At 41.4% G+C, this 18,297-nt stretch overlaps 1 protein-coding gene across 1 annotated transcript in view; it reads left to right on the top strand.

The window, feature by feature from the left end:
- The window catches only part of unc5a (unc-5 netrin receptor A), a 151,423-nt gene that overhangs the window by 65,416 nt on the left and 67,710 nt on the right, over positions 1-18,297 (top strand). Inside the window, exon 2 of the mRNA XM_061079892.1 lies at positions 16,752-16,967. Within this exon, the coding sequence (XP_060935875.1) occupies positions 16,752-16,967 (216 nt within the window). The remainder of the gene's footprint in view (positions 1-16,751; positions 16,968-18,297) is intronic.

The raw sequence follows: 18,297 nt of genomic DNA, 5'->3' as shown, positions 1-18,297 counted from the left end.
GTGGCTTATTGTGGCCCAGATCTGGCAAACGGGAGCGGACCTCCTAAGTGCCATCATTTCATGCGGTATGTGGGCAGGATAATAGTGTGGCAGTGGGACAGTGTGGGCCAAAGCTGCGCCAATAGATTTTTGCTATGTGGGAGTGGCTCTCAAATGGGGGTCTGGAGGTCTGCGGACTCCAAGTATTTCAAGGCACCAGGGCGTCATCCGTCAGAATTATCCTGATATTGTATTTTGTGTTGGTTTCCAATTATCCCTTATCTCTGTAAGACGATTCTCTCATTGTTCTTAATTAAGTAGATGTGTAATATGTAGAGCTGTCAAACGATTAAAATATTTAATCGCGATTAATCGCATTTTGTCATAGTTAACTCGCGATTAATCGCAATTAATCGCAAATTTGTATCTATTCTGAATGTTCCTTCATTTATTATTTTTCCATAATTTTACTTTCGTTTTAATGCTCTTATCAACATGGAAAAGTGGATTGGCTTGCTTTATGCAAATGTTTTATATTATTGAAAAACAACATTGCCAAACAGGGCGGTACAAAATAAAATTATAAAGTGCACATTTCAGGTAAACAAGGACTCAGCCTATAGTGCAGTTAAACCATGGCTTAATATTTTCTTTTTTTCAAGTTTGCTGTGAACATAGCAGTCAGTCCTCTTATTTCAGAAACAATGAACCGTAACAGTTAGGTTACCAATAAAAGGTAAGCGTACTACTTCTTTGCTTTAAGCTAGCTACTCAAACAGACAAGCAACAAATAACAAACAAACAAAATACACAGGCAGGTGTCGGCCTACTTTGAAATAAATGAAACACAGAACTTTGTAGGGCTATTTGAGTCCTCCCCTTATTTGTGGAAAATGTATGAAATAAGAAGTACCCTATTTTTAAATAAATAAAAACATATAGCTGCAGCCTAATAGTGTAACGGACTGGGTTTATGTTTATGTTTGGTTTTGACGTATGCTCAGTAAAACACTGTTGAAGGAGCGCTCTGATGTCTGACGGTCAGTGAAGGGGTCTGGGTGGGACATGTGACTGTTTGGACCAATAGGATGGGGGGATCGGGGATCAATGAGGAAGTGAAGTGTTGATGTCTGCGAGTGACGGAGTAACAGCGAGAGGTGCACATGTTCGTGTAGAGGAAAATACCAGTTACTAAACCACGAAGAAGTTCCGTGTCCTGTGGGACGCTACAATAGCATTAAAATATACATTTTAGGTGGCGAAATATTAAAACAAAAAGCGAGAGCAGGTCAGACTGGAGGCGAACACAGATACTGAAGCTGCAGCTGCAGCTCTGCTTGAACTCGAGTTAAAAAAATTGACGGCGTTAAAATGGGTTTGCGTTAACGCCGTTAATAACGCGTTAAACTGACAGCCCTAGTAATATGTTAATTTTTTTCAAATTATTCCAAAGGACAAATACTGTACATGAGGGGGTCCACAGAATATTTTTATTTGTACTGGGGTCCTTGGCTGAGAGATAATTACGAACCTTTCAACTATGGAACTGCAAAATTTGAGTTTTAAACATTTTCAGTCTGTTACATATTGTCTACTCTAAGATCTCTTTATTTACATATAACAAAAACATCAAACACAATCAGATAAAAGTGCAGAGTAGAAACTGAGAAGAAAGATGCAGAACATTCCCAGTGCCCTCTGTACATTGAGAGCAGCTCCCTCGTTATCACACGGCGGATGTGTTCAGATCCTATTTGGGGTGAGGTGTTATTAGCAGCGTAGCGGCGCTGTCCCACCTCATCACATCACCTGTCAGGAGATCATCAGCCCAGGAAGAAGATCCCCTGTTGGCTGCTTATCTGGTCCAGACGCACACACCCGCTTGTCCTCTGGGAAAAGGGGGAGGAACCAAGTACAATTACTCAAATACTAGTGTGGTTTTTTATGTACTGGTACTATCTCTATTGCCAGAGTATTAGTAATATGTCTTTGCTTTATTACAACTGTAGTCAGTCTATTTCATATAATATTTTACTTGCAACAGAACAGAGTATATTGGGGTAGTTATTGGTACAACATTAAAATGCTGCTCACACTTGAAAAAATAAATAATTGATCATCATGAGAAGGTCCATTGTTCAGAATATCCATCCAACCTTTCTCTATACCCCTTTTCCTTTTGAAGGACTGGATCCAATCCCAGCTTTTGTTCAGAATAAATATTGTAATTTTTAAATAAATGTTTGCAGGTTTACTTTCCATTGTGAACTTTTGCTTTGTGATCCATGAATAAAGGTTTTACAGACCAGGTCTTGTGAAACTTCAGAATTTTCTTATCATAGTTTAATTCCATGAAAAGTTCACAACCCAAAAAAAACTATCCAGTATTGACTTTATATCATAAGGTTTAGTGCTGTTGATTCCTTTGTGCCCCAGAGCTCCACTGTTCTCCGAAAACTATTAAAAACACGTCAGTGAGCCAGAATGTTACACAGGGTGATGTGTCCTTTCATTGTCATGAACTTGAGCACTGTAGTTTGTTTTGTGCACACATGCTGTTTTCTGAGGCCATAAATAAATATATATATATATATTCACCATATGTTTGTTCTTCCTCTTCTGAAAATAGATCGCAACAAATTAAAATTTCCCACAGTGTCCATCTTGAAGTAAGATACTTTTGTAGAATATACAAATATATGTTTGCTGGTTGAGTTACCTCTTTATTAGGAGGGACTGGGTGAATTAGGGCCCGGTCACACATATGAAAATGCAGGCGAATGCTAATCACCTGCTGAAGCAAATTAACTATCATTGCTTGCTCAATGAGCAGTGCAGGTTGTTACAAACACATACATCAGTTGTGTGGTCAGTAGACTGTGTTGGTAGACAAACATTTTCCTGTTCTGCCAGGAATTCAGTTTTTTGTGGGGGGGTTATATAAATATTCTTATGTCCGGCATCACAAAGTACCGGCTGGTTCAACACTTCTATCAGGGTCGGAGGCAGATGTTTGATCGTCCACCTCGCTCTCACATAATGCAAGTGGACATGAGGCGAAGGTTCACCACTCCTACATTTGCCTATGTGTTACCCTAAGCCCTAAGACAGGAAATTAAAGTCGGAAAGTAACGAGACATGGACTAAGACATTTTAACTTTGGGAATTTGTCAACAGGTACCAAATTCTAAAATATCACCAGCCTCATTATTGCAACACTACACTTCCACCACAGTGAAAAAAGCTGTATATCTGTGACTGTCCAAATTGAAACGCTCATCATAATTCTGCTAATCATTGTGGTTAATTTTCCTCCAGATTCTGTGCTTTACGACATTATTAATTCCATTCAGCCTTCAACACTTCATTTAGCTTTTCTGTGAAAGAAACTGATGAAGCGGCAAAGGACAGAGTGTTGCTAGCTGTGTTTCACAGGTGTGGGGGAATTACATTGTGTCAGCATCAGCAGTCAGAGCCCAAAGTAGCTTAAAGCCTTTAACATTACATCTGATCTGCAGGGTTAAGGCAGAACAAGCTCTGTGCTCAAGTGTGTTACCGTCTCTTTCATTTCCCTCCTTTATGGCAGCTTTAGTGTTGTTAAAGTAAAATAAATTAGACCGTCTGCGGAAACACCAAGTGCATTTTCATTCATTGTCACCTCAGTGACGTCTACAGTGACTGCACGCGGGACCTGTGTTGTTATTGTTATTATTGACCTGTCAGTGTTCAGGGTTGTCGGGACAACTATTTAATTAGTTTGAATTACAGGACTGATTACTAATGCACAGATGAGGGCCAAGTGACATGAGTCATTCTCAAATACAAGAATATTCATTAAAGGGAGGAGGCTGTGGAACCAGCTGCCATCGCTGAGATTTTGATGGGAAATGATCTGGATCTGTGTTTTTTCTTTTATTATTATATTTTTTAATTTTTCTGTTACTGATTGTTACATGTGTCTGCTGTCAAACACTCCGAGCTAAATATAACTCTCCAAAGTCACAGACATCATGTGCAATTTTGCTGTCTTAAATTGACCATGAAAACTCGGGTTCATTTTTTTTGAAGGCAGATTAACCTGGAATGGAGGAGGGGGTGCGTTTTCAGCAATTAAGGCACTGCTCTGTCCAACTAAAAAAAGTATTTATATTCATGCATCGTTAAATCACGGACACCACTGTGGTCTTTTCCTGTCAAGACAAATTCTCTCATTTACCAAGTGGACCTTGACTTGTTAAATGAGAGAATCAAATTATTTATCGGGAGCGTCACAGTCTGCAGAGTCAGTCTGTTGTAAATCCTGTAGAAAAACAACATTTGGAAAAATAATGTTAAACTCTTGGGATCCATAGATCTTGGTTACTTACACTAATTTCACTAATCCCGGACCCATCACTTGTACCTGTACTTTCTGTTAACTGCTGATGAGTGAGTTCAAACCAATCTAATATTGCACCAGTATGCACTAGGGACATTGTCTCTTTGTCAGGGACCATTCAGAAGGTGTAAAATTTCCTAATTTTCTCCTTTAATATTGGAGGTGTTCAGAATATTGCTAGCAAATTACAAAATTAAATAAATTGAGAATAATATAAGAAAACTAGAAAAGAGCTACAAAATGAAAGGCACTAACTCAAAAAAACTAAGCAATAAAGATCACAAGTTGAACTCTACCAAACATTGGTTCAGATGTAGAAATGTAATCATTTAGTTGCACTTGTTTATACATATGACCAAAAAAATCCTTTGAATCATTGAATCCTTAAATACTGATGTAATGAATGAGTCAGTATCGGACTGTTGCTAATGGTCTAAGTATTAATCTAAATCCGGTCCTGATGTTTTTTTTAAATTATCAATAATTATTTAATCTTAGACAAAATATTGAAGCACAAATCAAGCAATCAATTAATCCATTCATTGGTAATCAAAAATATCCCATTCTCTTATTTTTCAACTCAAGAATCTTCTTACCAGTACGATAATTGCTTTTCCCTCGATTTGGTCAGTATGTGTATGTTGCCATAGTGATTTGCCCTCCCAAACCCGATGGTATGAAAAGCCTACTTAACCTGCAGTTCAGATAAACTGATTTGGAATTCATTTAAATTTGATGCATTCTTAGTGTTTTTGTTTGCTCTTTGTAGTATTGTGTGCTGTTATCTGAATATTTCTTCCACCACTAAAAGTCACACAATAACAGAAGAAGAAAAAAATAAATCAATCAATGCCGTGGTTGACCTGCAACCCCGTGTTCTGCACGTTCAAATAATGTTTATCGTCAATGGAGGCTGGTGGTTTTGAACAGAGCGATGTAATGACTGTTTATACAAAAATAAATATGAAACTGCTTCAGGAAAAAGATCTGTCTCCTTGGGAACCCTGTCCATAATGTTGTCAAACACTAATAATAACAATCGGAACCTGTCATCTGCCAAACCAAGCACCAAGCTGATGTATGACGTGGAAGACTGACGTCCACAAGGGCTTCAATATGTTGAAGCAGCTGTTTTGTGGTTGTGCTGGATGTGTAAAAAACAATAGATGTTACTAGTAAGAGTTAGGTTTGACTTGTGAATGTGGTCTTGATTGCATTTACACCTCCCTGCGTTCTGACAACAATTCAAACCAGGCCGTCAGTTCCCAGTGTTGTGTGTGTGCATTTACACCTGGCAATTAACACGTGTTCTTTCTTCTACCCGGACGGGGGAATCTACAAACAGATCACATGCTAATGCCAGTTACATTGGTTAAAATCTAGTTTAATGTGACTGCATCATTTCCACACCGTGTGTCAGCATGTAATCCTCCAATCTGTGGCGTGCCGCGTACTGTAAGCGAGCCCGGTGGCATAATGTTTCATCGCCGGCGTAAGTGCTGGTGGCTCGTTAAATTGGAAAGTTGGAGCCGGCGTTGTGGTACAGTAATTAGACTCGAACAGGTGATGCTTTATGTGAGCCGTATCGTCGTGTTGTGTTCTAATTCGCTGTCTGATGCCGAGGAGCCTTCATGCTCCGTCACACTAATTAAATGGTACGAGTCATCCTCCGCTTCTGTCTACGGGGGTCGTCGCCGGGGAGGGGGGATAAATTATGAAATGAGGAGGAGGAGGATGGCGAAGGAAGAGGAAGGAGGTGGCAGGGGGGGTGACGTGGTTGACGAGTGTCGCAGGGGGCTTCGCATTTCAAGCGGTTTGTGTCGGAAGCCTCTGAACCAGCAGTTATTTTGTCTCCCTTTGCTGGTTTTGTCATGTTGCCATATTGAACCTGTGTTTTTGGATTTCTGTGAGGACATGTTGATAGAGACACTGTGTCATGGAAGTGGGAAGCTCTCAAAGTAACAAAGGTTTGTAATATGAGCAATATGACGTGGAGAAAGTTGCATTTCAGCCGCCAAATTGATATTTGCAGTGTTTTGTTCAGTTCCCCCCCCCAACATCATAAACAACATAGATTACCAGCAATACTGACATTCCATTATTTTAAGCTTCATAGCTCTTGATCATTATGGCACTCTGCCTCACTTCCTGCAGTTGGAATCGCTCCACTGTTGTAAAATGCAGCGTGTGAAACCTCTCATTTTAGCCGCAGGCATATCCAGTAATTAAAGGATTAACTTGGTAATCTAAATTGTCTCTTGTCTTTTCCTTCCTCCCTTTATTTCCTAACATCCATTTCAAAGATTTGAAGAACGCCTTCTTCCCTTTCTCCTTCTGCGTTTCTGCCTCTTCCTCCCGTGCTTCTGCAATCAACTCGCTTCTGGATAACCTCATTTCCGGCTAAGTGTACGGGGAAGACAAATCCGTGAGCGTGTGCGTGCCTCGGATGGCAAATACCGCGACTGCGTCTGCCCCTCCTGACAGCTCGGGATATCTTCAGCTCCTCAGAGGATTGCGTGTAGTTATTAAGTCAAAATGTGTTTAAATCTCTGTGTCTCTTTTTGTAAAAAAAAAAATACATGATGCGCTGAGCCACCAAACAGGTGCAGCTTTGAAGAATCGGAGGCATTTACATCCCCAGATTTGCTCCAGCAAGGCGGTTTTTGAATCTTCCTCTCAAATGCACCAAATCTATCAAGTGTTTCCCGTGTCTGGGCAGACTTCGCAAGGCATTTTTTTGTGCTTCATGAATTTCTCAAAATATTCTGTGGCCCCTTGAGATGAATTCCTTTTTTCAAGAACTTCTGCGGAGGGGTTCTCTGCAGTGTTTGTGTGGGATTTGTGTGTATTCAGCCGATTAGTTTGCTCAGTTGAAGTGACCTTAGACACTGAGGGTACAGAACATTACATCGCTGCTCTTTAAAAGCCAAGCAAAGATGTTTTTTTACTCCCGCTTAATATATCCCAATTTAAAAGCCAGACATATTTGTGCGCTGCATTAGCAAATAATGCACGTTGATTTTTCTGGGTTTGAATTATGTATTTCAGTTTAAACGAAGCTCCTCATCTCTTGAGGAGACACCATTTAATATGAGGCCATGACCAATTTGTATCGCAAAGTGGCTAAGTGCTCACAGATTGCAATTTGTAATTAAGGAGGACGGCTTATATGTAACTTGAGTAAAATACCCAAGTTTATATCACTGGATTGTTCAGTGCAGAATACTGGATTTATTGAAGAGACACAATAGATAATTTAACTGCTAAAAACAAAAACAAATAGTTTGAGATGATTGAAATTGGATTGTCAGGGGAAACATCTGAGGTCTGTAGACTTTCTGGTTATTGGGGTAAACGCCAACACAACGTTCTTCAGCCCCATGAAGCTGATTCACTTGTTACCGCGGTAAATCACCATGGTAACTTGTGCTGGACCGCTTACCTGATCCAGAGCAGGTTAAGTTTGAGATAAGACAGAACTACGGACCAATCAGATCACTGGAAATCCAGAGTCATTGTTCTACAGGATCCTGACATGGACAAAAGAGTTTAGATTACAGTAAAGTAAGAAATATCTGCAGATCTTTTCATGTTTCCGCTTGTTCATTTTCTAACAAAGAACGCGTCACAATAAATAAATACATCACAACTATTATAGCTTCATTTAAATCCAACAAAGGTTCTTGGATTCCTGACGTTATCTTTTATCATATCATTACAGATCAGGATAACATGAGGTGACATTACAGCGCCTCTGTTGTATTGTATTAGAAATGTGATCCAAACATTGTTCAATATTTCCAAGATTATAAATAAAAATTTCAGTCCGACTGAGCTCAACACACATTTTCCACTTCTCTTCTCTCCTCTGCTTTGGCAGCCAGAAGAGTCAGACATCACTGTAACTATCTTATGTGCATCACAGGTTCATTATTGTTTATTCATCATCTGACAAGACAAACAAAATATTCAGTAATAACCTCAATAGAACTCCTTTGTTTATTTACAGTTTATCTTTTGCTGTTTACTTTAAAGAGTAAACAGAGTAATACAATTTCATATCTTTTCTTTTCTTCTGAAGTTATTTGATTATCATCACTAGCTCATACATATCATATTAACATTTTTATTTATGGTTCTGGCGATGTTGCTCAAAGCAACGACTCTGACTCTGTCACACAACTTGTTAACAACTTGGTAGTCCTGGATATTCAAGACAGCCAATGTTCGGTAAGGTGAAGCCAGATAACGAAAACATGTCCTGGGTATATTGAACTTAACACAGGCTCCTGGATGCAGTTTCTAACCATGTAACTATTTAATCAGCAAGATACAATATTCTCACATTTGCACTGAGGCTCTCCTGTGCACACATTTCCAACTCCCCAGCTGTTGATGTTGTTTAACCTCACTTTTCAGCCGTTTACATTTGTACAAATGTACACACACACACACTTACACACACACACACACATTCAGGCGCCCTCACTTTCTCACAGCTCTGAAAATGTCAGCTCTATCACATTAACAGGAACTTAAAATGGCCTCGTAGGCTTTGAGGCAGACTGTGCTTTTCCAGACGCTGTTGCCTTGAAAGAGAAGCTGAAGCAAAGGTGTCAGGGAGCGACGTATGACAGCTTTGGACTCTGCTGCCTAGGAGAGTCGGTATTTAGGTATTTAGTTAAAGAGGGCATCGAGGTAATGACTCATGGCTTTCATAACACCACCATACAAGCCAGTAGCCAGTCAGATTTACCTTTATCCTCAGCGTACCCCCAGGTTCGGCTTTTGAAGTTATTGTGATAAAAGGGCTGAAAGGTACAATTGAAGAGTAGTGTTATTATTTTCGTTACCACACACAGTCTTGCAGATCTCAAATGTGATAGGGTTATCACATTTGATAATGGTCGCTCTATCTCTCTCTCTCTCTCCTCTCTCTCTCTCCCCATTTTCTCTCCGCTCACCCCAACCGGTCGAGGCAGATGGCCGCCCACTGGGTTCCAGTTACTGAGGAAGTGTTTTCCTATCCACAGTCACCAAAGTCTTTGCTCATTGTGGGAACTGTTGGTTTTCTCTATAAAATGTTATTATGCTATGATTTGCCCCTTAAAATTGAACTGAATTGATTACTTTTATTATAATTCATTCTTCTTTTTTTGCCATGGAGTTTTCTCTGCAGCACTTTGTAACCTTGTTTTGATCAGTGCTATATAAATAAAGTTATTATTCTACGATTTCTCACCTGCTTCGGCCTCCCACCCTCACCCCCCTGCTGAGGTGTTCCTTCAAATGTCATATATCACAATAATCAACAAACTGGAATAAGCAGATTGTAGGCTCCTGTTCAAAGGTGTACGGCTGAGCTGTGCACCGTATTTACAACTAACAGATCCAACTTTTTTGTCTTTAGTTGAGAAGCTGTTTAATGACAGAAAACAGCATTTAATCATCCAAAGTGCTGCCTGTGTGAGTAGAGACGATTCATGTCACCGTCGTTTGAAGGCAATTCTCCGAGTCGACGATGCAACCTGCGCTTCGGTGGCACATCTATCGTGGTAATATTCTCGTCGGGGAGCCCTGTAGTCAGCGGGGTATTAGTATCCTGAATTAATATATGCACACAGATGCACAGCCGTGCATCCATGTACATGCTTAGCAGCCAATTTTCTATTCATCTAAATGGGAGAAGATTGTAATAACATCACATGTGGCATGTGTGAGGATAATTACAAATGCACTGTCGTCCTTCCCGTCCCCTCCTCTCCTTCTGTGCTTCGATACCTTCTTTCTTTCTTTTTTTTAAGTATCCTGCCGCCACTCATAGAAATGGGATGGGATGTGGGTTTGGGCTTCTATGGGTGCCTTCACCCCTACACATTGTTAAATGCATCAGAGCGTTTTTCTATTCAAGAGTATTTCCAGTGATTGATTTTTTTTTTTCGGAGCAAACTTAATGACCGTGGATATTGGACAGACGCTGAATTGTTGGTGTTTAGACATGTGTGTGTTAACTATCGCGATATTTTGCGCCAGCGATTATATCGATACTATAGCACAAAGTATTGCAATATTTAAAAAAAAAAAAGAAAAAAGCATGACGAGGAGAGTTTCAGAGTTTAAAAGATACCTAGTGTGTATGCGGAGAGGATGTTCTGTACTGCAGGAGATATAGTAACGGCCCAGAGGAGCACTTTAACATATGAGCATGTTGACCAACTCCTTTTTCTGAACAAAAATGCCAATATTCCCAAATGAATTTAACATTTTGGGTCATGACCTTGCAGCCAACTGGACTGGACTCTAGCAGTACACATTTGTTTATTTTTCTCAATTTGATTGAATCTCTAGGCTACTCTTATTTGTATGATTATTCTCAGGTTTATGTTACTCTATTATGTCTGCTTTATGTTACTGTATTGTATTTAAATAATTGTAAGTTATGCCCTGGGAGCTCAGTGTTCATGTGAGAGGTCTCCAAAATAATTACAAAGGTCCTGTGTCCTGAATGTTCAAGGACAAAGTTTTTGCACTACCCTTTCTTAGTTTTTGCACTTCAGTTAATGTGTAGAAGACAATGTTGTTCACATAATTAAATGTGACATTTGAAGTGAGTTGAGCAGTCTTATTTTCCTCATTTTTTGTAATGCCTTTGAATAATATGGGGGACATGAATCGCAATATATCGCAGAATCGAATCGCCATACTTACAGTATCGCAATATATCGCAGAATCGCAATACTATTGAATCGTGGCCCAAATATCGCAATACTATTGAATCGTCACATTTTTGCCAATTCCCACCCCTAGTGTTAACACGCAGTTTTGTTTGCGTGCATAATTCTACATCAGTTATTGATTGAGAAGAAATACACATGGGAGCAGCCTTCTCTTCTTATGCATGTTGCCAGATTTTTTGCAAATGTGTGCATGTCTGTGTGAATTTGTGTGTTTTCTGTCATAGGCTAGCTTTTGTGATATATGATATATATATATATATATATATATATATATATATGTATATCTCAGACTAAAGACCAGTTAATTATGGACACAAACGGGGAACGAACAACTGTTTTTTGTCCTCAAAAGGGACCTATAACAGTGTGTGTGTGGGTGGGTCTCTGTGTGTGTGTGTGTGTGTGTGTGTGTGTGTGTGTGTGTGTGTGTGTGTGTGTGTGTGTGTGTGTGTGTGTTTGTGTGTTTGTGGTTGAGGGAGTGCTTGCTGAAGCATGGTTGTCTCAATGAAAAATGTATTCTGAATCCCAGACATGTGGAGGAGTAAATATTTGTCATCTGGGGACAAACATACATCAGTCAGCCGTGCTCCAGATTATATATGATGCTGGATGGAGTTTCTCTCTCTCTCTCTCTCTCTCTCTCTCTCTCTCTCTCTCTCTCTCTCTCTCTCTCTCTGCTCTCTCTCTCTCTCTCTCTCTCTCTCTCTCTCTCTCTTCACTCTCCCATTCCTGCCTCTTTCTGTGTACAATCACTCTCAGTGTTAATATTGTCAGAGGTATTATTTAAGATTTTCAACCATACAGCAATGACGCCCCCATTCCCATTGCCCGTAGGTCCATATATTACCTTTGGAGTGAATGCTAAATATTGACACTTGACTTGGTTCAAAAAGCATCAAGAAAACCACTTGAGTAAACTTGAGCGCTCTGAAGGTAAAAACATCAACAAGCGGGCTGTGACTTGTTGTTAATGGCAACTGAACATGGAATGGTTTAATATTCTGCATAGTAATTTTAATTGAATTAATTTCTGAGGACATTGTAAGGCGCTGATTGTGTCATAAAACACGTGTTATAGCTGCTGTTCATCACTGTGATGTAAATTATGCCCAGTGATTGCTCAATGATGCTTTTCTTCGGGGACATGACGTTGTTGAAGAAGAAAAAAAAAAAGTAATTGGCTCCAAAGGGCAGACGACGTGTTAGTGCCATGAGAGAGGAACACAAAAGAGGGTTATTTCCTCTGCAGCTATGGTTTCTCTTCCCCCGCTGACATTCTCATGCGCTGACATTCTTCATGCTTTCTGTAATTCTGTTCTCCGATTAGATAATAAGGAGTGAAATTTTAAAAACGAATGCTTATTTTACAAAATGGTGAAATCTGAAATTAAGGGCAGGCAGCACACCGACACGAGTGAAGTGAAGAATCGTTGGCGGAATTCAATTTCAAAGTGAGACCTGAGGTTCGTATGTGTGTAGATAAAAAACACACCAACTCCTGGAAAATGATACAGCCGGTGACATAAAAGTAAAAATCTTTGTGAAATATTGAAGATGGTTGGTAACAGAAGACTTTTACAAAGCTGCAACACTTGTGAAAATCCAATCCATGCCTGCTGAGGACGTATACAGTTACAGCGGTTACAGGAATATAGCTTTTTCAGATTTTTACCTCGGCCAAGGAGGTTAGGTTTTCATCTGTGTTTGTCTGTTTGTACTAAAAAGAGTTCCATGAAAAAAAAGTAAAAGACATCCATACAAAGAGAAAAAAAAAAACATATAAGAACAAATGTGTGACAAAATATATTTCTCCATTAGACGCATATCTGATAATTATTTGAGATGTAATGAATAAAGGTTATTTTAATGAGCTGGAAGTGCTGGCAGTGGTACAGGCCTCATTTCAAGTCTTTCACCGTACATTTGGAATGAGGTCCAAAAATCTTTAAGGTTGTGCTCATTTATTTCATTAAGGGTATTCTCGAATCTTATCTCATGTACAACTAACTTCTCCTGCAGTGATTGTAACTGTTAGTTGACTTAACCATAGTATTTTATTGAATCATCAAAAATGATTGTTTATGACATTTTCCCTTGCATTACTGTATATATAAATATGGATATTTCTTTCATTCTTATTTATTTATTTTTTTCTTTCAATGTATTAACTCTTCATTGTACCCTAGGCACCATTGTAAATGAGGGTCTTATTCCTCAATGTGTTTTCCGAGGCTTAAATTAAATAATCAATCAATCAATCAAGTCATATTCCTCCCCCATATCCAGTAGCCAATAAGATAACGGTTCTGGGGCAGCAGGTGACCAAGAGATGTGCCACAGTGATGGTGACCGTGCAGAAACAGATTTCCAACCTTTAACAGGAAACTTCCTCCCTGACAAAAAGACTGTCATGGTCCACTCACTTAACCAACTTACTCAATGCACAGGAGTCACTCAAAATAAACAGTCTGAGGGAGGAAGGGATATTTGAGCCAATTCTTTTTTTTCGCTACGTGATGTGTATGGCAGAACAAAACTCCTGGACCTTTGGGCAGCTCCAGCGCATGTGAGGGGACAGATATTCATGAGTGTGTGCAACTTGGTGCGGATCCAAATAACCATCTGTATTTAGTGAATTAAATGTGGTTTCATAAGGGGACTGCTGTGGCCTTGGCGGGGGGTATGGACTCTACTGAGTGCCCTTCTAGTTAGAGACAGTTTATTTTGTTGTGTGTTTGACTTCATCGAGGCGTCTTCATCTCCTCCTCCTCCTCGTGCCGGTTAGGGTTAGGGTGAGACTTTGGAGTTGATGTGGTCAGCTGGACAGATGAGACGGGGGGGTCTGTGTGCTGCAGGAATTCTGCCCCGGCCATCATGGCTCAGCGCACTGACAGCTGCTGCACCCTTGTCGTGTGTCCGTGACTGTGTGTGTCCCTGTTTGTGCGTGCATTCGTTTTAGGTCAGTTGATTTGTCTCGGGAGAGAATGGCAGCTGGACACAAATATCAGGTCGCAACCTTCAATTTTTTTATTTTTTGAAGTTGTTAGAATCAAAATGAATCTGCTGGATTCTTGTTTGTAGAAATGCAGGAAGCCACGCAGATCTATGTAACGGTTATTGGGCCCCAGCAACACATCCAGCATGCTGTATCAATTAAATCATCTTCATTGGCCCAACGATCGGCACGGGAGACGTTTGGCGTGCCGCGTCAGTTGTTTGTGTGTCTACAAAACGATCCGGCAATGCGCTCAAGATACATTTAACAATTAATGGCCGCTTTAGCCTATTACATTCAGCGGAGTATAATGCAGTGCCCTTAGTGCTGCTGTACGTCCATTTGATTTAGTGCATTGACCCGCAAGAAGTCTGTTAAGTAGCTGATACTCCCAGTGTGTGCGTGCATGTGTGTGTGTGCACGTTCACTTTGAAGTACATTGTGTCATGACAATAATCTCAGCCAATTTACTACGCATCAGTCCTCCATTATGGGTTTGATATAAAGCAGTACGTGACTGGAATCCCCTGCTCATAAAACGACAATTTATTTCTCTAAAGAAATTACGTGTTTAACCTCATTAACCTAAAGTGCATGTACTAAAATGGAAGACTAACCCCATTCCTTTTGACACGCACACACACACACAAGCATAAACACACACACACACAAACACAAATTGGAAACATCATCAAAAGTTGAGAGACGCCGTTGAATGTGACCTCTGCAAATGAGGAGCTGGCGGCGAATTAACAGCATCATGAGTTCATCACAGCCGTTGTGGCGGCTCGTCGGGCGTCTCAGGCGGCGACGGTTTCACCGCTCTCTGTTTCAACATCATCCCTTCTCTGTGAGATGATTAACCCGGCAGGTGTGAGGTGAGGCTCGCCCACTGTTTTACCGAGCTGTCGTCTTCAGTCTGCGGGGAGTACAGAGGGTCAGCCCGGCCAGCTAATAGCCGTGGTCACAGAGCTGGAAGGCGGCCCATTAGAAGAGGCCGCCATCATTAGGACCAGCGCACTTTCAAACAACCTGACCCGCTGGTCCCACGCTGTTTATTAGCAAAGTTTGGGCTCTTCGTTAGAGCAATTATACTCAGCATTCATGATGAACTGTGGCCTTTTCCCCGACACGCTCTCACATACATAGAATAAATAATGTCAGGCAGCTGTGTTGTCCTGAATATAGAGAGCTGCCATATTAATGACATTTTTCTTCTCTGCAAATGCGCCGCAATCATAAAGTGTGCTCGGAAAACGGGGGGAGAAAAGCCAAAGTGTCAGCGTTGTGATGTATGTCGTTCATTGGACACAGAACATTTAGTTTTCATTAAGAGTTAAACATGTACACAAAACATTAATGGGGTTCAGCGGCGGCGTGCTTCACTGTAGCTCGTCCTGATGAATAAGCAACTCAGCACAAGGGTGGGAAAAAAGGAAAATAAAAGGGAGAAGAAAGAGAGATATTGTGTGTGTGTGTGTGGTGGGGGAGGAACTGACAGACTGGTGTTTATGACACAACCCTAATATTATCCCTGACCTGGGCATCAGCAAGCTGCAAGGATGAGCGCAGGCTGGGTTAGGGCGGAGAGGGAGCAAGGGGGGAGAGAGAGAGGTCGGCGAGAGCGTTGCCGTTTCATTATGAGAGATGTGGACTCCCGTGCTCTCCCGCCGCACAGGGAGTGATGGAGAAGGTTGTTAATGCCTGGTCTGTCAGCCATATTGGATTCAGGGCAGTAAATTAATATTACACTCCTTTTAAAGGAGTTTTATTTTGGGATTTACTGGTCTCCCCCGAGTGCCAGCGGTGTAAGGAGGTTATTTCGCCGTTTCTACTTATCTCTCGCACAAGGCTAATATGTTTAGAGAGAGACACTGTATCCGCGGAGGAGGCATCAGGCTGTAGGCTGCAACTGTGTCATCCGGCGTTTGTGTTGAACATTTTCACCGAGCGTAAGGAATGTGCTGTAAATCGTGGTGTTGTTCCACTGAAGAGCAGCTCCTGCATCTCTCAGAATGTGTGTCCTCCCTTCCTCTGCCCTCACATCTCATCCATGTCATGTGAGATTCTGGAGGAGTGAAAAAACAGCATCTCCTCTGTGTGAGATGTGATTTCAACTTAACTGGCTGTCTAGCTGTCGGTCATCTCTCCATCCTCCCTGCCTCACATCCCCCTTTCTTGCTTAATGTGGGTAGAGTTAGAGACCCGGGTTTAAGAGACCTATAACACAGTGCGGAGGGGCCGGGACGCTGAGACCGGATTTATGGCCGCCGGTCCGTCAGCGGTGATGTTAAAGGGCTGTGATTAAGAGCTGGAGTTAAGACACGGACTCCACTGCGGGTCCAATCCCAGTCATGAGCGCACAGGGCCAGCTGTCCTCCGTGCAGCTCTGTCTCTCTGTGTCACTCACTCTGTCCATCTGTCTTGTTCAGCCTCTCTCATTTGCATTTGTACTGTAGAAGCACAGATTCTCCAAGGACACTGAATCTATGCATTAGATACTCGGTGTCTGATGCATTTTTCACTCACTCGTCACAACAGCAGAGCAGGGGCGAAGGTTCAGCTCGGGCCTCATGTCAACTTGAGAACTTAAAAGCCTTTTTCCACTTTTTCACTTTTGGCATGCCTCTAAAAACCTCTTCCGCTTTCTTATTCCCCAAAGGTTCCGAGCACACGGCCACGGCAACGCTCCCCGGCGCCTTCACAGATCTGTTACCTCACTTCCTGGTGGAGCCGGAGGACGAGTTCATCGTGAAGAACAAGCCGGTGACGCTGACCTGCCGCTCCACCCCGGCCACACAGATCTACTTCAAGTGCAACGGCGAGTGGGTTCACCAGGACGACCATTTGATTGAGCGGTCGGTTGACCCGGCAACAGGTAAACAACACAGACACACACGAACACCCTCTGAATCATTTATTTCCATCCCAGTCTGGCTCTAGTTTGTCTCTTTCTGGACGTGTTTTTCCCAGATTTAACCTGGTTTTTGGATGTTTGCTGCAGATGTGTGACATGTGCGGCTCCTTAGATACATTATGTAAAGTGTTTGCGTGCTGAAACTGAGGTTTGCAATTTCCCCGTGATTACTGTGCTCCATCAGGCTCTTGGCTCATCCTCCAGCCCTCTTTACTCTGCCAGTCTCATAATAAGCACTTTGGTTTCACTCTCGGAAATCTTTCAATCACCTTGGAGACCTGTTTGTTTTTCTCTCTGTTGTGCTGCGATCCCCCCCACCACCTCCGCCTCCGCCATCGGTGTCATAAACATGTTTGACACTGATGTGGTGTGATTCAGCAGCGATCTGCAAATTCAAAACCAGCCATTCACAGCCTGTCAACTGATTGGGAATAGGAAACGTGAGAATGACAGGTTTTTCAGGGGGGAGTGGGAACGCACACACTCACACTCAAAGCTTGGCTCAGATTTGTTTCTATAAATATATATAACAAAAAAAAATTCATAAAAAGATTGACATACCAGCTGAGGACAGCACAGACGGACAGAGTGTGGGTACCGGACCAGATGCTGGGATCTGTCGAAAATCATTTTGAAACAATATTTGTGTTTGGTCACGTTCCCCGAGCTTTCTACTTGATTTCTGCCTGTTACCGGGAAAAACATGGGGCCTGCATCTTGTTTTCCAAATTACACTGAATATTTAATCGTGTCTTCAGTATGGACAAGAACAAAACAATGATTTGTGTGTTATTAGTTCAAATTCATGACCATATTTCCAACACAAAAACACAAGTGGAAGGTGTTCGCAGAAGGAAAATGTAAAATTCCAAAGCACACTCCTTCTTTCTTTTCAGCTTAAGAGTTCGCTGTTCTCACACATATCCAGGGTAAGGTTTAACATTAACATCCAGCAGCTCAGCAGACGTGGACAAAAATGTCAAAAAGAAATATCATGAAGGAAACTTAAGTGTCGATTCCACCTTTTGTAGCTGAGCGTTTCTGATGGAGTTTACGAACAAACACAAATACTCTCCCACACTGAGATTTAGATCTTTTTTCCTTTTAGAAAAACAGATTTCTTTTTAGGTTCCCTGCTGCATGAGTGACTCTGAGACACTCCGAGTGATTTGTGATGCAGCTCTTTGCAGAAGAGGAGCTGTGTCTTTGTGCTGCAGATGTTAGAAGACGCTAAAATGTGGCTGTGTTTCTGTAGAGTCGAGTCTTTGTCTCTATTCTACAAGACTACAAG

The sequence above is a fragment of the Limanda limanda genome, chromosome 10 (assembly GCF_963576545.1).
Source record: "Limanda limanda chromosome 10, fLimLim1.1, whole genome shotgun sequence".
NCBI classification, from domain to species: Eukaryota; Metazoa; Chordata; class Actinopteri; order Pleuronectiformes; family Pleuronectidae; genus Limanda; species Limanda limanda.
This window is presented reverse-complemented; position numbering and strand designations above follow the sequence as displayed.